This window comes from Mesoplodon bidens, assembly GCF_964165515.1.
Source record: "Mesoplodon bidens genome assembly, chromosome: 4".
In the NCBI taxonomy this organism is placed as follows: domain Eukaryota; kingdom Metazoa; phylum Chordata; class Mammalia; order Artiodactyla; family Ziphiidae; genus Mesoplodon; species Mesoplodon bidens.
The window spans coordinates 103,666,516-103,683,653 of NC_138160.1; the positions used below are offsets into that span (position 1 = coordinate 103,666,516).

At 39.0% G+C, this 17,138-nt stretch overlaps 1 protein-coding gene across 3 annotated transcripts in view; it reads left to right on the forward strand.

Moving 5' to 3' along the window:
- SNX24 (sorting nexin 24) overlaps nucleotides 1-17,138 on the forward strand; it is a 170,665-nt gene that overhangs the window by 78,702 nt on the left and 74,825 nt on the right. For all 3 annotated transcript variants that reach the window (XM_081231565.1, XM_081231564.1, XM_081231566.1), the window contains one exon: nucleotides 8,611-8,694. In XM_081231565.1, the coding sequence (XP_081087691.1) occupies nucleotides 8,611-8,694 (84 nt within the window). The remainder of the gene's footprint in view (nucleotides 1-8,610; nucleotides 8,695-17,138) is intronic.

Below are 17,138 nucleotides of genomic sequence, written 5' to 3' on the forward strand. Positions count from 1 at the left end.
ATGTTTTCAAAGATACGGGAAAAAAAGTTGTTGGCAGCTTCTCCACAACCGAAAATAGTATAATTAAATTAATAATATCTCACAGTTTGGCATCTTAGAACAGAGGAAAGTTGATTTAAGGTTGAGTAGGAACAAATTAAAATTTTACACTAGTTTTATTGAATTTTAAATTTATGTAGTCATCAAATATCATAAAAATTTATGATTAGAGGGTCTCTTATCATCTTTCCCTTATTTAAAAAAAAACAAAAAACTTTGTGTGATGTGAATTAATACCTTTGAGAGCTTGGCCCTCAGTAGGCACACAGTAGATCACTCTTTTAGAGATACAACTTTTTATAGTATCTAAATAACAGCCTTTTAAATTTTATCTTTCTTGCTTATTCCTCCTCAAGAAGGAGAATATGTTGATTTCAAGCCTAGAGTTAATATTTGGTACATCTTGCACTAACTGAACAAATACTAAACAAACAAATAAGCAAACAAAAATATATATATATATGAAAGGTCACTAAAACTTTATTTTTATATAGAATCCCCATCTGTATTTGGAAGGCACTTAAAAGTTATTTATTAGACATTTTTATTTAGGAAAAACTTTTTTTTTTTTTTTTGCTTTCGTTGAAAGTAAATAACTTTGTAAGGTATGAGCTTCTGAAGACAGAGATCATTCAACCTGGAATATGGGTTAAGTCCATCTTTAGCTTAAGTTTATTTTGTTTTTTAGATACATTCCTGAAAAAAGTAGGTGTAAACCAAATTATGAAATATTTTATCATTGATTTATAGTTTATTTTCAGAAATGTTACTGCAAAGGAAAAAAAAATGGCTCTAACATGTAATCAAAACCACACTTACAAATTGAAATCTTCTCTTTAAAGTACTATTTATTTTACTTTTCAGTTTGAAGCCTAAGGATTTAATGTTCTTAGGACTGTGGCTAGAACTTAGTCACAGGAACAATATAATTTCTGTTTTTTTAAACAAATCTAAATGAAAACCTTAATATGTTTATTTAGTTACACGAAGCTTCCTTAGCTTTATACTGAGGAACTTCTGGAAATCTCTGAGGGCAAGGATGTCTACAAGAGTAGAGGCCTAGACAGGTACATCAGGTCTCTGTGATTTTATGTGAGATAGTTGGAATGGACACCTATGCCACTATAAACACTGGTCAAAATATACCCAATTAGTTCTCACTTCCTAATCATATTGTCAAAGTGACGAATAGCCAGTGTTGATCAGGATGGGCCAGGCGTTCCATATCCTATTGGTGGCAGGGTGACTTAGTACATTTGAGGGGATAAATTTGGCAAAATTTTTGGTAATTTATCTTATATATGTATGTGTGTAAGTACATGTACAGGAACAAGGATGAGATATATCTCTCTATATATAGATACATTAATCATTAATATATGTAAATAAAATATAAGTATATATAGAGACATATAAACATGTTTTATATATATTTATATATAAATAAACATATATAAACATATTAAAAAATATACAGTGCAAAATACTACAGTAACTTAATATCCATCTTAGGGTCCGAATTAAACAAAGTATGGTAACAATCGTACATGGTAGTACTATGTAGCCAGTAAAGAATGAGGTATGTCAAAATGTGCTGATTAATGAAGATGTCTGATATGTATTAAATAAAGTAAAAAATAAACGTAGTAGAAAAAATAAAGTAGTAGAACTATATGCTATAGCTCTAGTTGTATAAAAAAATAAAATAACTTCTATTACATGTACACATACAGAGCTTATATGAGTATAGGCAATTTCTGAAAGGATATTTAAGATACCTCTTAAGTTGGCAAGGACCTATACAAGTCTCTTATGTAAGAAACATACTTTTCACTTTATATCCTTTGGACTTTTTGAAAATTATTTTGCATAAACACATAATATTATTATTTTTAATAGATCTTTATTGGAGTATAATTGCTTCACAATACTGTGTTAGTTTCTGTTGCACAGCAAAGCAAATCAGCCATATGCATACACATCCCCATATCCCCTCCCTCTGGAGCCTCCCTCCCATCCTCCCTATCCCACCCCTCTAGGTCATCACAAAGCACCGAGCCGATCTCTCTGTGCTATGCTGCTACTTCCCACCAGCCAACTGTTTTACATTCGGTAGTGTATATATGTCAGTGCTACTCCCACTTCACCCCAGCTTCACCCTCCCAGTCCCTGTCCTCAAGTCCATTCTCTATGTCTACCTCTTTATTCCTGCCCTGCAACTAGGTTCATCAGTACCGTTTTTTGTGTTTTTTTTAGATTCCATATATATGCGTTAGCATACGGAATTTGTTTTTCTCTTTCTGACTTACTTCATCCTGTATGACAGACTCTAGGTCCATCCACCTCACTATAAATAACTCAATTTTGTTTTTTTATGGCTGAGTAATATTCCATTTTATATATGTGCCACATCTCCTTTATTCATTCATCTGTCTATGGACATTTAGGTTGCTTACATGTCCTGGCTATTGTAAATAGTGCTGCAGTGAACATTGTGGTGCATGTCTCTTTTTGAATTATGGTTTTCTCCGGGTATATGCCCAGTAGTGGGATTGCTGGGTCGTATGGTAGTTCTATTTTTAGTTTTTTAAGGAACCTCCATACTGTTCTCCATAGTGGCTGTATCAATTTACATTCCCACCAACAGTGCAGGAGGGTTCCCTTTTCACCACACCCTTTCCAGCATTTATTGTTTCTAGCTTTTTTGATGATGGCCATTCTGACCGGCATGAGGTGGTACCTCATTGTGGTTTTGATTTGCATTTCGCTAATAATTAGTGATGTTGAGCATCTTTTCATGTGCCTCTTGGCCATATGTATGTCTTCCTTAGTGAAATGTCTATTTAGGTCTTCCGCCCATTTTTTAATTGGATTGTTTTTTTGATATTGAGCTCCATGAGCTGTTTGTATATTTTGGAGATTAATCCTTTGTCTGTTGTTTCATTTGCAAATATTTTCTCCCATTCTGAGGGTTGTCTTTTTGTCTTGTTTATGGTTTCCTTTGCGGTGCAAAAGCTTTTAAGTTTAATTAGCGAAAGCCATACAAGCTGAGATTTGGAACCACAGTGTAAGGAGACTGAGGGGGTGGTATGGGTACAGATCCTGACAAGAAAAGGTAATATAAAAAGTATTTTTCTACTCTATAGAATTGTATGCTTTTTATATAGATCAGTGTTTGCTTGAGAGGAGCACAGGCTACAGATAGTTAGGGATAAGGAACTCATGCCAAGACCACCACCACCCCTCTGCCCAGGGTCCTCTGTTCCTGCAAAGCCCCTCCAGAGGACAGAACCTTGGGAGGAGACTGGATGGAAGGCATTGTCCTCACTCCAGAATGTTTCTCCCACTTGCACGTGTTTCGTTTCCCCCAGTGAACAGGACTATATAAGGGATTCTGTTCATTGGGAATCAGTATTGTGCAGTGATTAAGAAGCAGATTCAGGAACCAAATTGCTGAGTTCAAAATGTATCAGTAGCTACCATGGGCAAGATACTTAATCCATGCCTCAGTTTCCTTACCTGTAAAATGGAGATAATAGTATCTATCCCACGTGGGGTTGTTGTGACAATTAAATGAGTGATTTTCATGGTAAAGGAGCTTGGAGCAGTGCCTTTATATAAGTGTTATAAAAGTCTTTGTTGTTGTTATTATTGGTGTTACCATTTGGGAAAAATTACCTAAATACTTTAAAAATAATAATTAAAAATTTAACTGGGGCTTCCCTGGTGGCGCAGTGGTTGAGAGTCCACCTGCCGATGCAGGGGACACGGGTTCGTGCCCCGGTCCGGGAAGATCCCACATGCCGTGGATCAGCTGGGCCCGTGAGCCATGGCTGCTGAGCCTGCGCGCCCGGAGCCTGTGCTTCGCAACGGGAGAGGCCACAACAGTGAGAGGTCCGCATACTGCAAAAAAAAAAAAAAAAAAAAAAAAAAAATTTAATTGACATTAAACTGTACATTGATTTTTTACATGCTACTTTACATAGAACATATTTACATAACTGAAGTATATATGCATTGACTCACTCTCATAGGGTTGGTTATTTATAGAAATATTTGAAAAATTTGCTCTCAAACTTATTTTTCTTCCTTTTCTATGTATTGTCTCTGTTTTCTGGCTGCTTTTTCAGATTTTTCTCTTTCTGAATGGTTTTAAACAATCTGATTCTGATTTGCCTTGGATTTTTGCTTTTTATTTTATGTTTCTTGAGCTTGGGTCCGTTGGTCTTCTTGGATCTGTGGGTTTATAGTTTCTACCAAATTGAGAAAATTTTGGTCAAGATTTCTTCAAATATATTTGTCTTTCTCCCCAGCCCCTCTCCCCCGTCTCACCTCTACTGTGAGGACTCTAATTATACATGCATTTTGATGTTTAAAGTCATCCCATAGTCCATAATTCACAGATGCTCTGTTGATTTACATTTTAGTTTTTTCCTCCTCTATTTTGTTTTGTACAGTTTCTCTTGCCAGGTCTTTAAGTTTACTTACCTTTTCTTCTGTGGTGTCTCACCCACTATTAATCCCATCCAGTGTTTTTTTTTTTTTTTTTTAATCACGGACATTTTTTATCTCCTCAATAGGACCCAGACCTGTTGTCTAAGTCTTTTTTATAGCTTCCATACCTCCACTTAACATAGTCAACCTTTCTTCTAGATTCTTTTTTTTTTAATTTATTTATTTTTGGCTGTATCGGGTCTTAGTTGCTGCACGGAGGCTTTCTCTAGTTGCCGCGAGTGGGGGCTACTCTTTGTTGTGGTGTGCGGGCTTCTCATTGCGGTGGCTTCTCTTGTTGCAGAGCACAGGCTCTAGGCACATGGGCTTCAGTAGTTGCAGCATGTGGGCTCAGTAGTTGTGACTTGAGCACAGGCTCAGTAGTTGTAGCAAACGGGGCTTAGTTGCTCTGCAGCATGTGGGATCCTCCCGGACCAGGGTTTGAACCCATGTCCCCTGCACTGGCAGGCGGACTCTCAACCACCGTGCCACCAGTGAAGCCCTCTTCTAGGTTCTTGAACATAAGAAATTTTCTTATAACAAGTTTAATGCGTTTGTCTACTAATTTCATCATCTGTGTCATTTCTGGATTAGTTTCTATTGATTGATTTTTCTTTTCATCATGAGTTGAATTTTCTTGCTTCTTTTTGCTTAGATGCTAGACTTTGTACATTTTATCTTGTTGGGTGCTGAATATTTTTATATTCCTAAAAATATTCTTGAGCTTCGCTTTGGCATGTGGTTACGTTACTCAGAAATAATTTGCTCTCTTCAGGTCTTGCTTTTAAGCTTTGTTGCTCTGGACTAAAAGAGCTTTTAGTCTACGTTACTTTAGCTCCACTCCTGAGACAAGACCCTTCTGAATTCTCTAACGAATACTTCATGAATTAAGAGGTTTTCTATCCTGGCTTTTGGGAACAGGCACTGTGCCCAGGTGTCTAAGCTCTGAGTGCTATTCTCTCTAATCTCTTCTTGTCCTTGGGTAGTTTCCCCAGTCTCATGTGCTGCTGAGGATTCAGCTGAATGCTGGAGGGAGACCTCTGACAGGTCTCAGGAGTTCCCTCTGTGTGCACCTCACTCCTCTCCAAAACTCTCCCCTGGGAACTTGAATCGCTATGGCTTTCCCTCACTCTCCCCTCCCTGTCCTTGACTCAGGGGACCTCATGGCTCTACCTGGGGTAACCTTAGGGCTCACTCTGCTTGTCTCCCATCTCTCACTGTCATTCATTTCCTCATGTCCAATGTCTTGAGAGTCACTTTCCCCACATACTTGTCCAGTTTTTTAGTTGTTTCAAGTGGGAGGGTTACTGCTCCCTGTTACTCTATCTTGGCCAGAAGTGGATATCACCCTGCTCTAGGCTCTACCTTAAATTTAAAAAAGAATAAAAACAAATAGCCCTTGTCCACCCACCCCCGGTCTGAAATTCCAGAGGCAACCACATTCAACTCTTGTTACACGTTTTCCCGGTGTCCCTCTAGATTTTGTACCTCTCACTGCCCCTCTGTTCCGAGAGGCCTGCTCTTACCACACTGTCTAAAACAGCACCCTTGTCTAGCTCTGTCTCGTCACTCTGCTGTATTCTTCACTGCACTTTTTGTGTTTTGACTTCACCATATTTGTTTATATGTTTATGATGGGCCTTCCTCACTAGAAAGGATGTATGCTCCATGAAGACACGAAGACTGGGCTCTTCTCTGTTTTCTTCTCTGCTGAATCCTCAGAGCCTAGAACAACTCCTGGGCACATTGTAGTCCCTTAGTAAATATCTGTTAAATAATTAAATGAATGAATGCCAGATACTGTGCTGCGTGTTTTCCAAACATCATCCTTTGCTGCCCCCACCTTAGAGGCAGAGAACAAGTACTAGGAGCTTGCCAGCAAAGCCAAGAAAGAAGAGGGTTTTCCTGGCAGCAGAGAAAACATGTATCAGAAACTATTAAAAAAAAAGAAGTCTGGTATGGAATTTAGGAACATAAGATTTATTAAACTGACTTCATTTCTTGCTTCATTCATATTGTCATGGAAATTCTGATTAAGCAGCTTCCTTTGCAAGGTGTTTTCCCAGAATTTAAAAGAAAAAAGTCTTAACAGTATTAGGTATATTGTGCATTTTAAAAATGGCAACATAATAAAAATATTAGAATTAAAATTTATCACATACTTTTCCCTGTGTGTGCACGTGTGTGTATGTATAATACTTCCCCCCCTGCACCCAAAGTGAATTTAGCGATTGTGAAAAGTAACTGTGGACCTTGGTAATGGAGCCATCTGGTCGATAGAAGGGATGACATTCCATGAGACAGCTGCTGTGTAATGTGTCTTATCCGTGGCTTTCAGGAGGGGGCACCTGAGGGGCAACCTAGTAGGTTGAACCTTACCGAGTCTTCAACTTTCTCCTCCTTCTGTGGATTCTTCAACAAATGTGCCAATTAAAGTGATGGTTTTTGTGATGAAGCCTCAAGTAACTGGACTCAAAATGTAACTTCATTTTATTTCATGTAGCTCAGCAGATGGAAACTACTTTCATTGCTCCCACATTGTCCTGATTTAAATCTGGGACCTGACACTAAAAAAGGGGCTCTGTATGCTATTAACTAAGCCCCCAAGTTGAAGCTGTGCTTCTTTTGTTGGTGTTCCTCAGGGTGCTTTCCTCATTGTATTCCTGGCTTTGAACGGTCTTTGCAGAAGAATAATTTTCTTTAGTGAACCAGTAAACGAAATTTTTTTCTAGAAAATAATGTACATATATCCGAGAGTTTGAAGCATATGCATATGTTTTTAGAAGAAAATATTTTCACTAATTCACCAAAGAAAAGTATTTTTTAGGGGGATTTCTTGGGGAAAAAAACAGTTGATTAAATTGATAGAAATTTACCACTTTAATAAAAGCAGGTTTCTTAAACTGAGTCATGGAACAGAAGATTTTGTTTCTAATTGGAAGGAGTGCAAAAATATGAACACATTTTATGTTTGATGATATAGTTTCTGGCTTTCCAAAAAAGCCACATTTGCATATAAGGCAGAAATATAGAGCCATAGAGATCTATTTTCATAATGAAGGTGTGTAACCTCATATCTCATATTCTAACTTTAAGTAGTTCTTTTTAGGGCTAAAGTAAGCCTGCTTTTAACACTCTTCAGTGTCACATGACCTCAACTTTAGTTTCGTTTTCCTCAGAAGGGCAATTGAAATGGGAACCCAGGCTTACTAAGTCATGGAACGATTCCGCTTCATCTTGGTGATGACAAACTCTCGCTCAGCAAAGCAGGAGTCAAAGACAAACTCTAGGAAATAACAGAGCACCTTCTCTTCAGCTCCTGTCAAGCAGCCTTCCCCCACCCACTTTAACATCGTGTTCTCATGAGCATTTCATAATATTCCTCATCCCTTGTTACCCATCTTGACCCACTGACCTAAGAATCAAGAAAGTGTCATGTTAGTGCCTACTAATTAGTGCACCCAGAGAGCCTTTTCATCTGGCCTTTCAACCTCCTGGAGGTGGGAGCACAAGCTGTCACTCGTATCACGCAAGGAAAATGAACCTTTACTACATTTTCCCTGTTTTGCAAACAGCAGAATTAGCCAGCTGAGACTGGAGATGAATATGCAGGTTAGGAAGAAATTAACCTAAAAGGCACTGCTGTTTGCATTATTGTCTTAGAGATGACACAGCACTGCCCACATTGAAATACCCATAACGCAATGCCGTGGGCCTGCGATTTTTGCCAGACTGTCGCTGTGGCGTCACACTTGTATTTCAATGCCATCATATGCATTTGGTGAAGCAATTTTAGGAGAGAAGTGTTCTCTGATTAAAAAGTTAAGGAGCATTTTTAAGGCATTTAAGTTGCCACTGTTTTTAGACACGTTTGTGGGGATACTGCCATTTGTTAGTGAGCATTTGGCTCTAGGGCTCATTAATCAGTGCTGTTGGGCCAGGGTCTCCTGAGCCTTCTGGGTTTTGGGAGATCAGCTACTGTAATTAAAGGGATGAAATATATCATGGTCACAAACTTACCACATCAGACAATTGAGGGTTTGGAACTGGTGGAATTAATCTTTTTTATTTTTTTCTTAGGTGTTTAAGATAGAAGTGCTAATGAATGGAAGAAAACATTTTGTTGAAAAAAGGTACAGCGAATTTCATGCCCTGCACAAAAAGGTAACTTCGCCCCCCCCCCCACTCTTTTCTCTATAAGGCAGATGGTGTAACACTAAGCTTGCTTTCTGTGGTTCTTAAGAGCTTTACTAGTTCTTGGAACAGGTTGACTTCTTTTATCACGAAGTAAATTTCCTTTTAAAATAAATTGTTCCGCCCTTTCAAGGTGTGCTTTCTGAGTAGGTGGGTTTTCTGTTAAGATATTTTGCATAAATAGATGTGTGACAGCAAGCTGTTTGTATTATACTATGCTGGGTATTGTAGGTTCAGAAAGAATAAGACCCAGACACTATTTTATCCATAAACTACACTTAATGTGTTTTACACAAAGGAAAAAAAAATGAAATGATCATTTTACAGGAAGAAATTTATTAAAATCAACTTATACTTACATATACATGGAAAAAAATATACATGTCACATGTATTCAAGGACTGTTTGGGGATCATGTAAAGGGGGATCATCGCTTCTTTTGAATTATAAGCGCTGCTCTACAAGACTGGTTTTTCAGTTCTCAGATCCCTTTCATTAAAAGCCTTTGATAAAAGAAACAAGAAGGCAAAAGGAATAGCTGAGTTTTAGGAGACATGGTCAGTAAAGAGTAGCAGAGGGAATAATTTTTATTTTCTACCAAAATTTAACGTTTTGGAGGTTATAAATTAGTATTGAGGTGACGAAATTACCTTAATAACTAGAAATACCTCATGAAATTGCCCAGAAAATCACCACATATGAATTCATGCAGTTTTACCATGTTTTCTTTTGTATACATATATAGTCATATCTGTGTATATGTAATGTATATGTATATATATATATATATATACTCCCTATATATGAATATATATATTTATACACACACATATATAAAATGTATGGCACAGTTCAGTTTCTTCCCTTTTGTTACTTTGTTAGGTAAGAAGTTAGTGGACAGATACTGAGTAAGTATGTTCAGAAAGAATCTGTTCTTTTAACTTCCTTGAGGACCGCTTAATTTTCTGGAAAACGTCAGTGCGTAAATGATGTGATGGTATGCTTACGCTGTATTAAAAGCTCTGTAGCTGAAACTAAAATTTCTTACTTTTTGGTAGTCAGGGAATAGAGCATTGAGGAAAAACTTTCACAGGTTATATTGAGAAGTGAGTGAGCCTCTTTCCCTCTGTTTTCTTTTAAAGAGGAGCTGTCAGTTATCTGTACGCTTTTCCATTAGGATGGCAAGGGGTGATTTACCTTGAATTCTCCAGTTAAAATTGTGTTACATCCAGGTTTACTTCCAAAAGAAGCAACACAGGTGAAATACAGATTTAGGCTGGGTGGTGCCAGCTGACTTTACAAAAGCCCTACCCCTCAACCCGGGGCCTCAAAGAGAAACAAACGTGGAGTCTGCGTCTCACGTCCTTCTCAAGAATTTCTGGCTTTGTTCACTTATTTATCGAGGAAACAGATTCTACGGAGATTTCTGCTGGGTACCTCACGAAATAAGTCTGTACAATGGGATTAAAACCACAACTCCTCCCCTCCCCAGCCTCTGACGCCAGAGTCTGGACCAGGCAGCCTGTCACATGCAAGCCTCCTTCCTATCCTGCCAGGTCTCCATTACCCCGACACAGCCCAGCTGTCCCCACCAGATACTTGGGGACCAACTCCACACGAGGCACAGCTGGGTGACTGCCAATTAGGCCCGCCCTGAGCAAGAGGCTGCCCATGCTTCTTACGAGTGGAGGGTGACTCACTCTGCTCTCTTCTCTAATACGATTTATTTTCTTCTGCAGAAGAGGACCGTTTCCCCAGTGATTATAGGCAGTTCTTAGATTCTCACAGTCAAAAAAGATTTCTAGATTGTCTAGGACTCTTCTCTCAACTTCTGCAATTCTGTTAATAATTTTAGCTATTCTTAAAATTATATCATCAAGTCTATTAGAATTAAGAGAGTAGAAATTCTCAGACCTCTCAATTTTGCATGTTTTTGGCAGCCTCATTAAAACATCCTTACAGGGACTTAGAGAAAAAAAATAACATTGTGGGGCAGAGTTTTAGTTGGCAGACACTAAATCTTGTGTGTTTTAGAGCAGAAAGGGGCTGCTAGAAGTCTCCTTTATTTGTCCCATTTTATAATTGTATTAGATTTGGTGAAAAGGTAACATTATAAAAGACAATTAAGTACAAATAATGGCAGGGTGTAAAAATAAACATAAATCTGTAATCTTGACTGTAAAGTGTGTTAAGGAGGATTGAAATGGGCAACAAAATTAATCCGAATACACAAGCTTTAGCGCCGGCTGCTGCCACCTTGTACAGCTTTATCCTTTTATTAGAACTTTGGTGCCCTAGTTTCCGTATTTGAATTTTGTGATGTGCTTTGAATGTTCTGTTTTTACATGAAATAGCTCCCCTTTAAATTCAAGTTAAATCTATTCCTGTTTAATTTTTTTGAATATTCAGTTATTTCTGCAGTGAATGCCGTTTGCTCTGTCGTCAGTGTCCTGATTTCTCTTACACTTTACATTACACTTGTTAAAGTTTTTAGCCAATGTCCCCAAGTTAATTCTAAAATCATATAGGAACTATTAATAAGTACTTTGTACCTTTAGAATAGTAGTTGCATGGCTCATCTCCATATACCACAAACACACAAAAATGCCTCCTGGCTTATTGTCAGGCTCATTTTGAGGCAGAAACGAAAACCATTACCCATTTGACAGTTCATCTGGTTGTTTGAAGTTCTTAATGATTACTGCTTCTCCCAAACTTTTATAAATTTTTGATATTAAAGTATGAAAACAATATTCTCATCCTCTACACTTTTCTTAGGATTCCTTTCTAATTTTTGGAAAAATTCAAGAGTTTTTTTTTTTTTTCCTATATGCTTTATTTTCATCCCCTCAAGTAAGTTTAGTTTTTTAGATTATAAAGCTAAATCTTGCAGATAGTTTGGGGACAGGAGAAATAACTCCTTGTTACCAACATATATTTCTGCTATGCTAATACAATTGCTGTTTTCCTTCTTTTCTTGCACTTTTTAATGGAACAAATGCTACTGTGCTAGTGGGGTTCCTTCGTGGTGATAATTATGGTGTAGAAGTTAAGTGTGGAAGCTCTGGCAGCAGAATGTTCCTGAGCCTGCCTTTACCTCTTAAGTCCGTGGAGCAAGTTGAGTGATCTTTCTGTGCCTCCGGTTCCCCCGTTTTAATATGGGAACAGTGAATGTGCTAACTTCACAAGACCATTTTCCAGACTAAATGAAATTGTGAGCATTGCATGGTCAACTTCTAATGATTGATAGCCTTCATTACATATAACATTTATTTTCCATTTTCAAGACTGTTTCCTTTAAGCTAGATTACAAAAGAGGCATTCTCTGTTAAAGAGTATAGATATTTTTACAGCTCCAGTTATATATTACCAAATTACTTTTTTCCAAAATGGTTATAGCAGATTTGTAATGCAACCAGCAAGCGTGAAAGTATCTCACCAGCTTTGCATATTACTCCCCCCCAAATGATATGTATTTAGCAAGCAATATATGTTGCCTTTTTGCTGTTTTAATTGGTATTTCTTAAGTTTATGATTGTAGTCCCTCTTTTTGGAATTCTCTTTATGTGCTTTCCCATTTTTCTGCTAGGGTCTCTGTTGTTTTTGATCATTAGTTTGCATGGCCTATTAATAAAATATTAGCCACTTGATGAAACTATTTTTCACCATGGACTTTTTAATTTTGGCTATGATATTTATTTTAATTTGCAAAAGTTTTACATTTTTATGGTCTCTAATATGTCAGTTTCACCCTTTCAGACTATATGTAAGATTAGTTTTTCTTCCAGAGCTCTGGAAGTATTTGACTTCACTTTCTTTTAGTTTTTCTAGATTGGTACTTTTTGAAGTGTGAACTTTGGGTGACCTGGATCCGAACAGTATTTATTAAATTGCAGATTCCTGGGCACCACCAGCCATGCTGAATCAGAATCTTTGTGAGAGAGCCCAGTAATCTGCATGTTAAACCAGCATTCCAGGTGATCTTAATGCCTGTTGAAGTTTGAGAATTCCTATTGTGTCGTTCTATTTTTAAAGGCATCTCTTAGACACAACCCTCCCTACCTCCCCCTGCATCACACACTGAAGCCACAAGGTGTGAAACCTTGGAAGTCTTTCCTACCTTTCTCTTATCTTTCACTTCCAGGGTGTCAGCAAGTCCTGTTGATTCATTCTTCCAAACTTCTGTAATAAGCACCGTTTAATTTTTCATTTTGTACTCCTACCATCTCAATCCAGAGTCTTGCTACTTTATGTAAGTATTTCTTTAACTGTTTCTCATCGTTGTCTTCTTATTCATCCTCTGCTGCAGGCAATTTTCCTAGAGCACTATTTTCATCTTCATTTTATTGCTCAAAAACCTTGAAATGTGTCTGTATTATCTACCAAATCATGGACATTGACTTTTGAGACCAATATTCTTAAACTGTGCATTAGTTTTCTATTACTGTTGTAACAAATCATCACAGACTTAGTGGCTTAAGACAACACACATTTGTAATCTCACTCTAAATGTGTCAGCAGGACTATGTTCCTTCTGGGGGGCTTTAGGAGAGAATCGCTTTCCTTTTCCAGCTTCTGGAGGCTGCCACCTTTCTTGGCTCATTGCCTTCTTTTGTCTTCAGAGTCAGCAACCACGTCACTCCAACTTCTCTTTCTATCGTCACATCTCCTGTCATCACATCTCCTCTCTCTGACTTGGTCACCTCTGCCTCCCCCTTGAGATTACATCGGGCCTACCTGGATAATCCAGGATAATCTTCCCATCTCGAGATACTTGATTTAATCACACCTGTAAGGCAATGTGTTCACAGGTTCCAAGGATTACGATGTTGACATCTTTGGGAGGACCATGATTTTGTCTACCACAAACCCCTTTACTGGCCAGCCTTATTTCTCACTGCTTCTCCTAAGAAAAAGTTACTGGCAGCCAAGCCAGTCTTCCCTGTCACCCCAGTATATGAAAATCACTGCCTCTCTGTCTTTGCCATGCTGAATGTCCTTCCCTCTGTGTTCTCATCTATTCAAACAAAACTAAAACGTTTCAGGTTCTTCTTTCAGGTGAGTTTCTTTTATTCCTTCATCTCTTTGTTCTTGGAACTCCTTTTCCATTTAGGAGGTTTCTACTTAAATTTAAAATGTCTGAGATAATTAAAACTTAGTTATCCCTAAGCTTTGTCTAACTAGAAGATATATTTTAAAAAACTAGGGACCATGTCCTTAACTAGACTTATCCTGGTGATCATTTTGTATTGTATAGAAATACCAAGTCACTGCCAGGAACTAACATAGTGTTGTGGGTCAATTACACTTCAAAAACAAACAAACTCGTAGAAAAAGAGATCAAATTTGTGGTTACCAGAGTCGGGGGGTAGAGGGAGGTGGAATTGAATAAAGGCAGTTAAAGGCACAAACTTACAGTTATAAGATAAATAAGTACTAGGGATGTAATGTACAACATGATAAATATAATCAACACTGCCATACATTATATATGAAAGTTAAGAGAGTAAATCCTAAGAGTTCTCATCACAAGGAAAAAGATTTTTTTCTTTTTCTTCAATTTTATATCTGTAGATGAGACAATGGATATTCACTAAACTTGCTGTGGCAGTCATTTCGTGTTGTATGTAAGTAAAATCGCTATGCTGTACACCTTAAACTTATGCAGTGCTGTATGTCACTTATATCTCAATAAAACTAGAAGGAGATAAATAAATAAAAGTAGGGACCATGTCTTATTTTTTGTACCTTCCTCACTGTCTGTTAGTGTTGGGTACTTATTAGGCGTTAAATAAGTATTTGGCAAATGGGATATTTGGAGAACATTATGCATTTTTATGAATTGCTGGAGAAATGCTTTGGTCAGCAAGAACAGTTACTATTGTGGGAGTTTAGTTCACTGTGAGTCTAACCCCAGGTTACACTTGCCCCTGTTTCGTAGCTCTGCCAGTACAGGGTGGGAAAACACCACCACCACAGTGAAACCAGAACAGATCCCCACCCTGTTCTTCTCTGGTCACTCTCAGCAGAGTATCTTCAAAAAAAAATAATAAAGTTATAGGGTGCTCTCCTCACAGCTCAGGCCCAGGCTGTGACAGGGTAAGATCTTTCTCTGTGACCCCCTGTGCTGCACCACAGGCTGTGCCCCGCTACAGCCAGGTAACTTGCACTGTCAATAGGGGTCCTGGAAAGCATCTCCCCTTCCGAGGCCCCAGTCCCCTGTGTGGAGAGGAAAGCCTTCCCTGCATGGCAGACCACTGAGCCCAGTTTGCATTGCCTTCCCAGCTGTCAGTTCCAGCCCAGCCTTTTATTCACAAAAGTTTCAGGGAAATATGGTGCTGGTTCATTCCTAAATGAATGAGTTCTTTGACTTTGGCTTGAGTAGAATATTGCATTCTCATGTTTAATTTAACGAAGTCCACATTTCAGAAAAACCAAAAAACTGCCGTATGGGGCTAAACCAGGGGTATGGCACCTCGTGAAGTGACTCTAAAGGGAGCCCTGAGGAGGTAGGGTGACAACATGGGGTAAAATATTGAATGCTTCCCCCATGTCCCCCACATCTTTCCTTAACCTTTTTTCCCTTTTCCATCTTTTTATTCACGTGCTTGGGAAAAGTATTTCTGTTCCTTTCGGTGGAAAATGGTTGCTATCACCAACGTATATGCAGCAGGCCTTTACGGAGTGAGTTCTGTGTCAGCTCCTCTAACAGTATCAGAAGGGAAGGGAGTGGTCATGCCAGGCAGAGGGGATTGTGTTTGTGGTATCGTGGAATCTGGTCACTATCTGTGGGGATCAGAAAGGCCGTTTGGCTGGACGCAGCCTGGGCGCAGTTAATCATCGGATGGAGTGGCAGAGGGGTATTTATCTTGTAAGCAGCTGAGCCCTCCTGGACACATATTGTCTTGGGTTTGTCTCTCCTCATCTAGAGCCCTTCATTACTCACCTACAAACGCTGTCACCGAGCCCAGCAGCTATGATGATCGGCTTCCTCAGTACTCCTGACATAAATAAAAAGGAAAAATCTTTTCAGTACTATATCTTCAAGATTTTTTATAAGAAGGAGAGAAGGACAGATAATGGAGTTGATTTTCTATTCTGAAATGTAAGAAATGTTGTGGTTCAGTAGTGTTAAAGAAGTTTCTTTTTGTTTAAAGTGAAACTTAATAAGCTTTTTACCTCCAAGTAATTAGCATTTTCTGGCTTTGTTCTTGTTTGAGAAATACCTCAAATAGTGTGGAGATGAGATATGTATTTATTCCCTTACAGATAATCATAAATTACTCCTCTCTCTCTCTCTCCCCTCCCCCAATACTGAATCAGTCTCATCAATAAATTAATATATTATAGTATTTCCCATTGAACGAAATAGAACTCACCTTTGACCCCATGCTTCCCTCCCATGTTCACCCCCTGGCTCTCCTCTCTCAGTATAATTCCTGGGAAGAGGAGCCTCTGCCTTCCCGCTTCCCGCTCTTCTTTACCCAGTGTCTTTGACTTTGCAGTATCGCTCTGCACAGTCTGATCATGCCCCTTCTAGAAACACTTCCCTGACTCAACTTACCATTTCACCGCCTCCTCACTGTTTGCCCTGGCTCTCTTCCCTGCCCCTCAGAGTTGGATGTTCCAGACCGTGGACTTTGTATTAGTTTTCTCCTGCAGGGTAACAGATTGCCACAAATTTAGCAGCTTTTACCACACAAATGTGTTACCTCAGTGTCCCCGTGGGTCAGGAGTCAGGGTACAGGTTAGCTGGCTTCTGTGCTCAGAGTCTCATCAGGCTGAAGTGAGGTGTTGCCAAGACTGTGATCTCATCTGAGGCTCGGGGTCCTCTTCACGTTGTCATGTCCTCATCTGGGTAGAATTCAGTTCCTTGCAGTCATAGGACTGAGGTCCATTGTTTTCTTGGTGACGGTTAGCCAGAGGTGGTTCTCCCCTCCTCTAGGCCACCGTCAGGTCCTAGCCATGTGGCTTTGTCATAACACACAGCTCACTTCTTCAAAGCCAGCAGTCTGCCGGGACTGGGTTTCATAAAGTGGGACCTGATCAAGGGATTGCCTGTCTCGTTGTGTAATGTAACCCAATCAAAGGAGTGACCATCTCACCACATTCACAGGTCCTATCCAGACCCAAGGGAAGGAATTTTGTAGGCATGCGCACCACGAGGCAGCATCTTGAGAGCTTCTCAGGATTCTGCCCCTCACAGACCTTTTCCTCCATCTGTACCGAACTCCCAATGTCGTGGCATCTACTTCCGTGGCTCTCAATACCACTTGGATATTCTCACTCCCAGTTTACAGACTCATATACAACTGCCTGCAAATTATCTCCACTTGGATGCCTGTTGGGCATCTCTGACTTGAAATCACCAAAACGGAACAATTGATTCCTTTGTGTCAGGATTATCTTTGGTT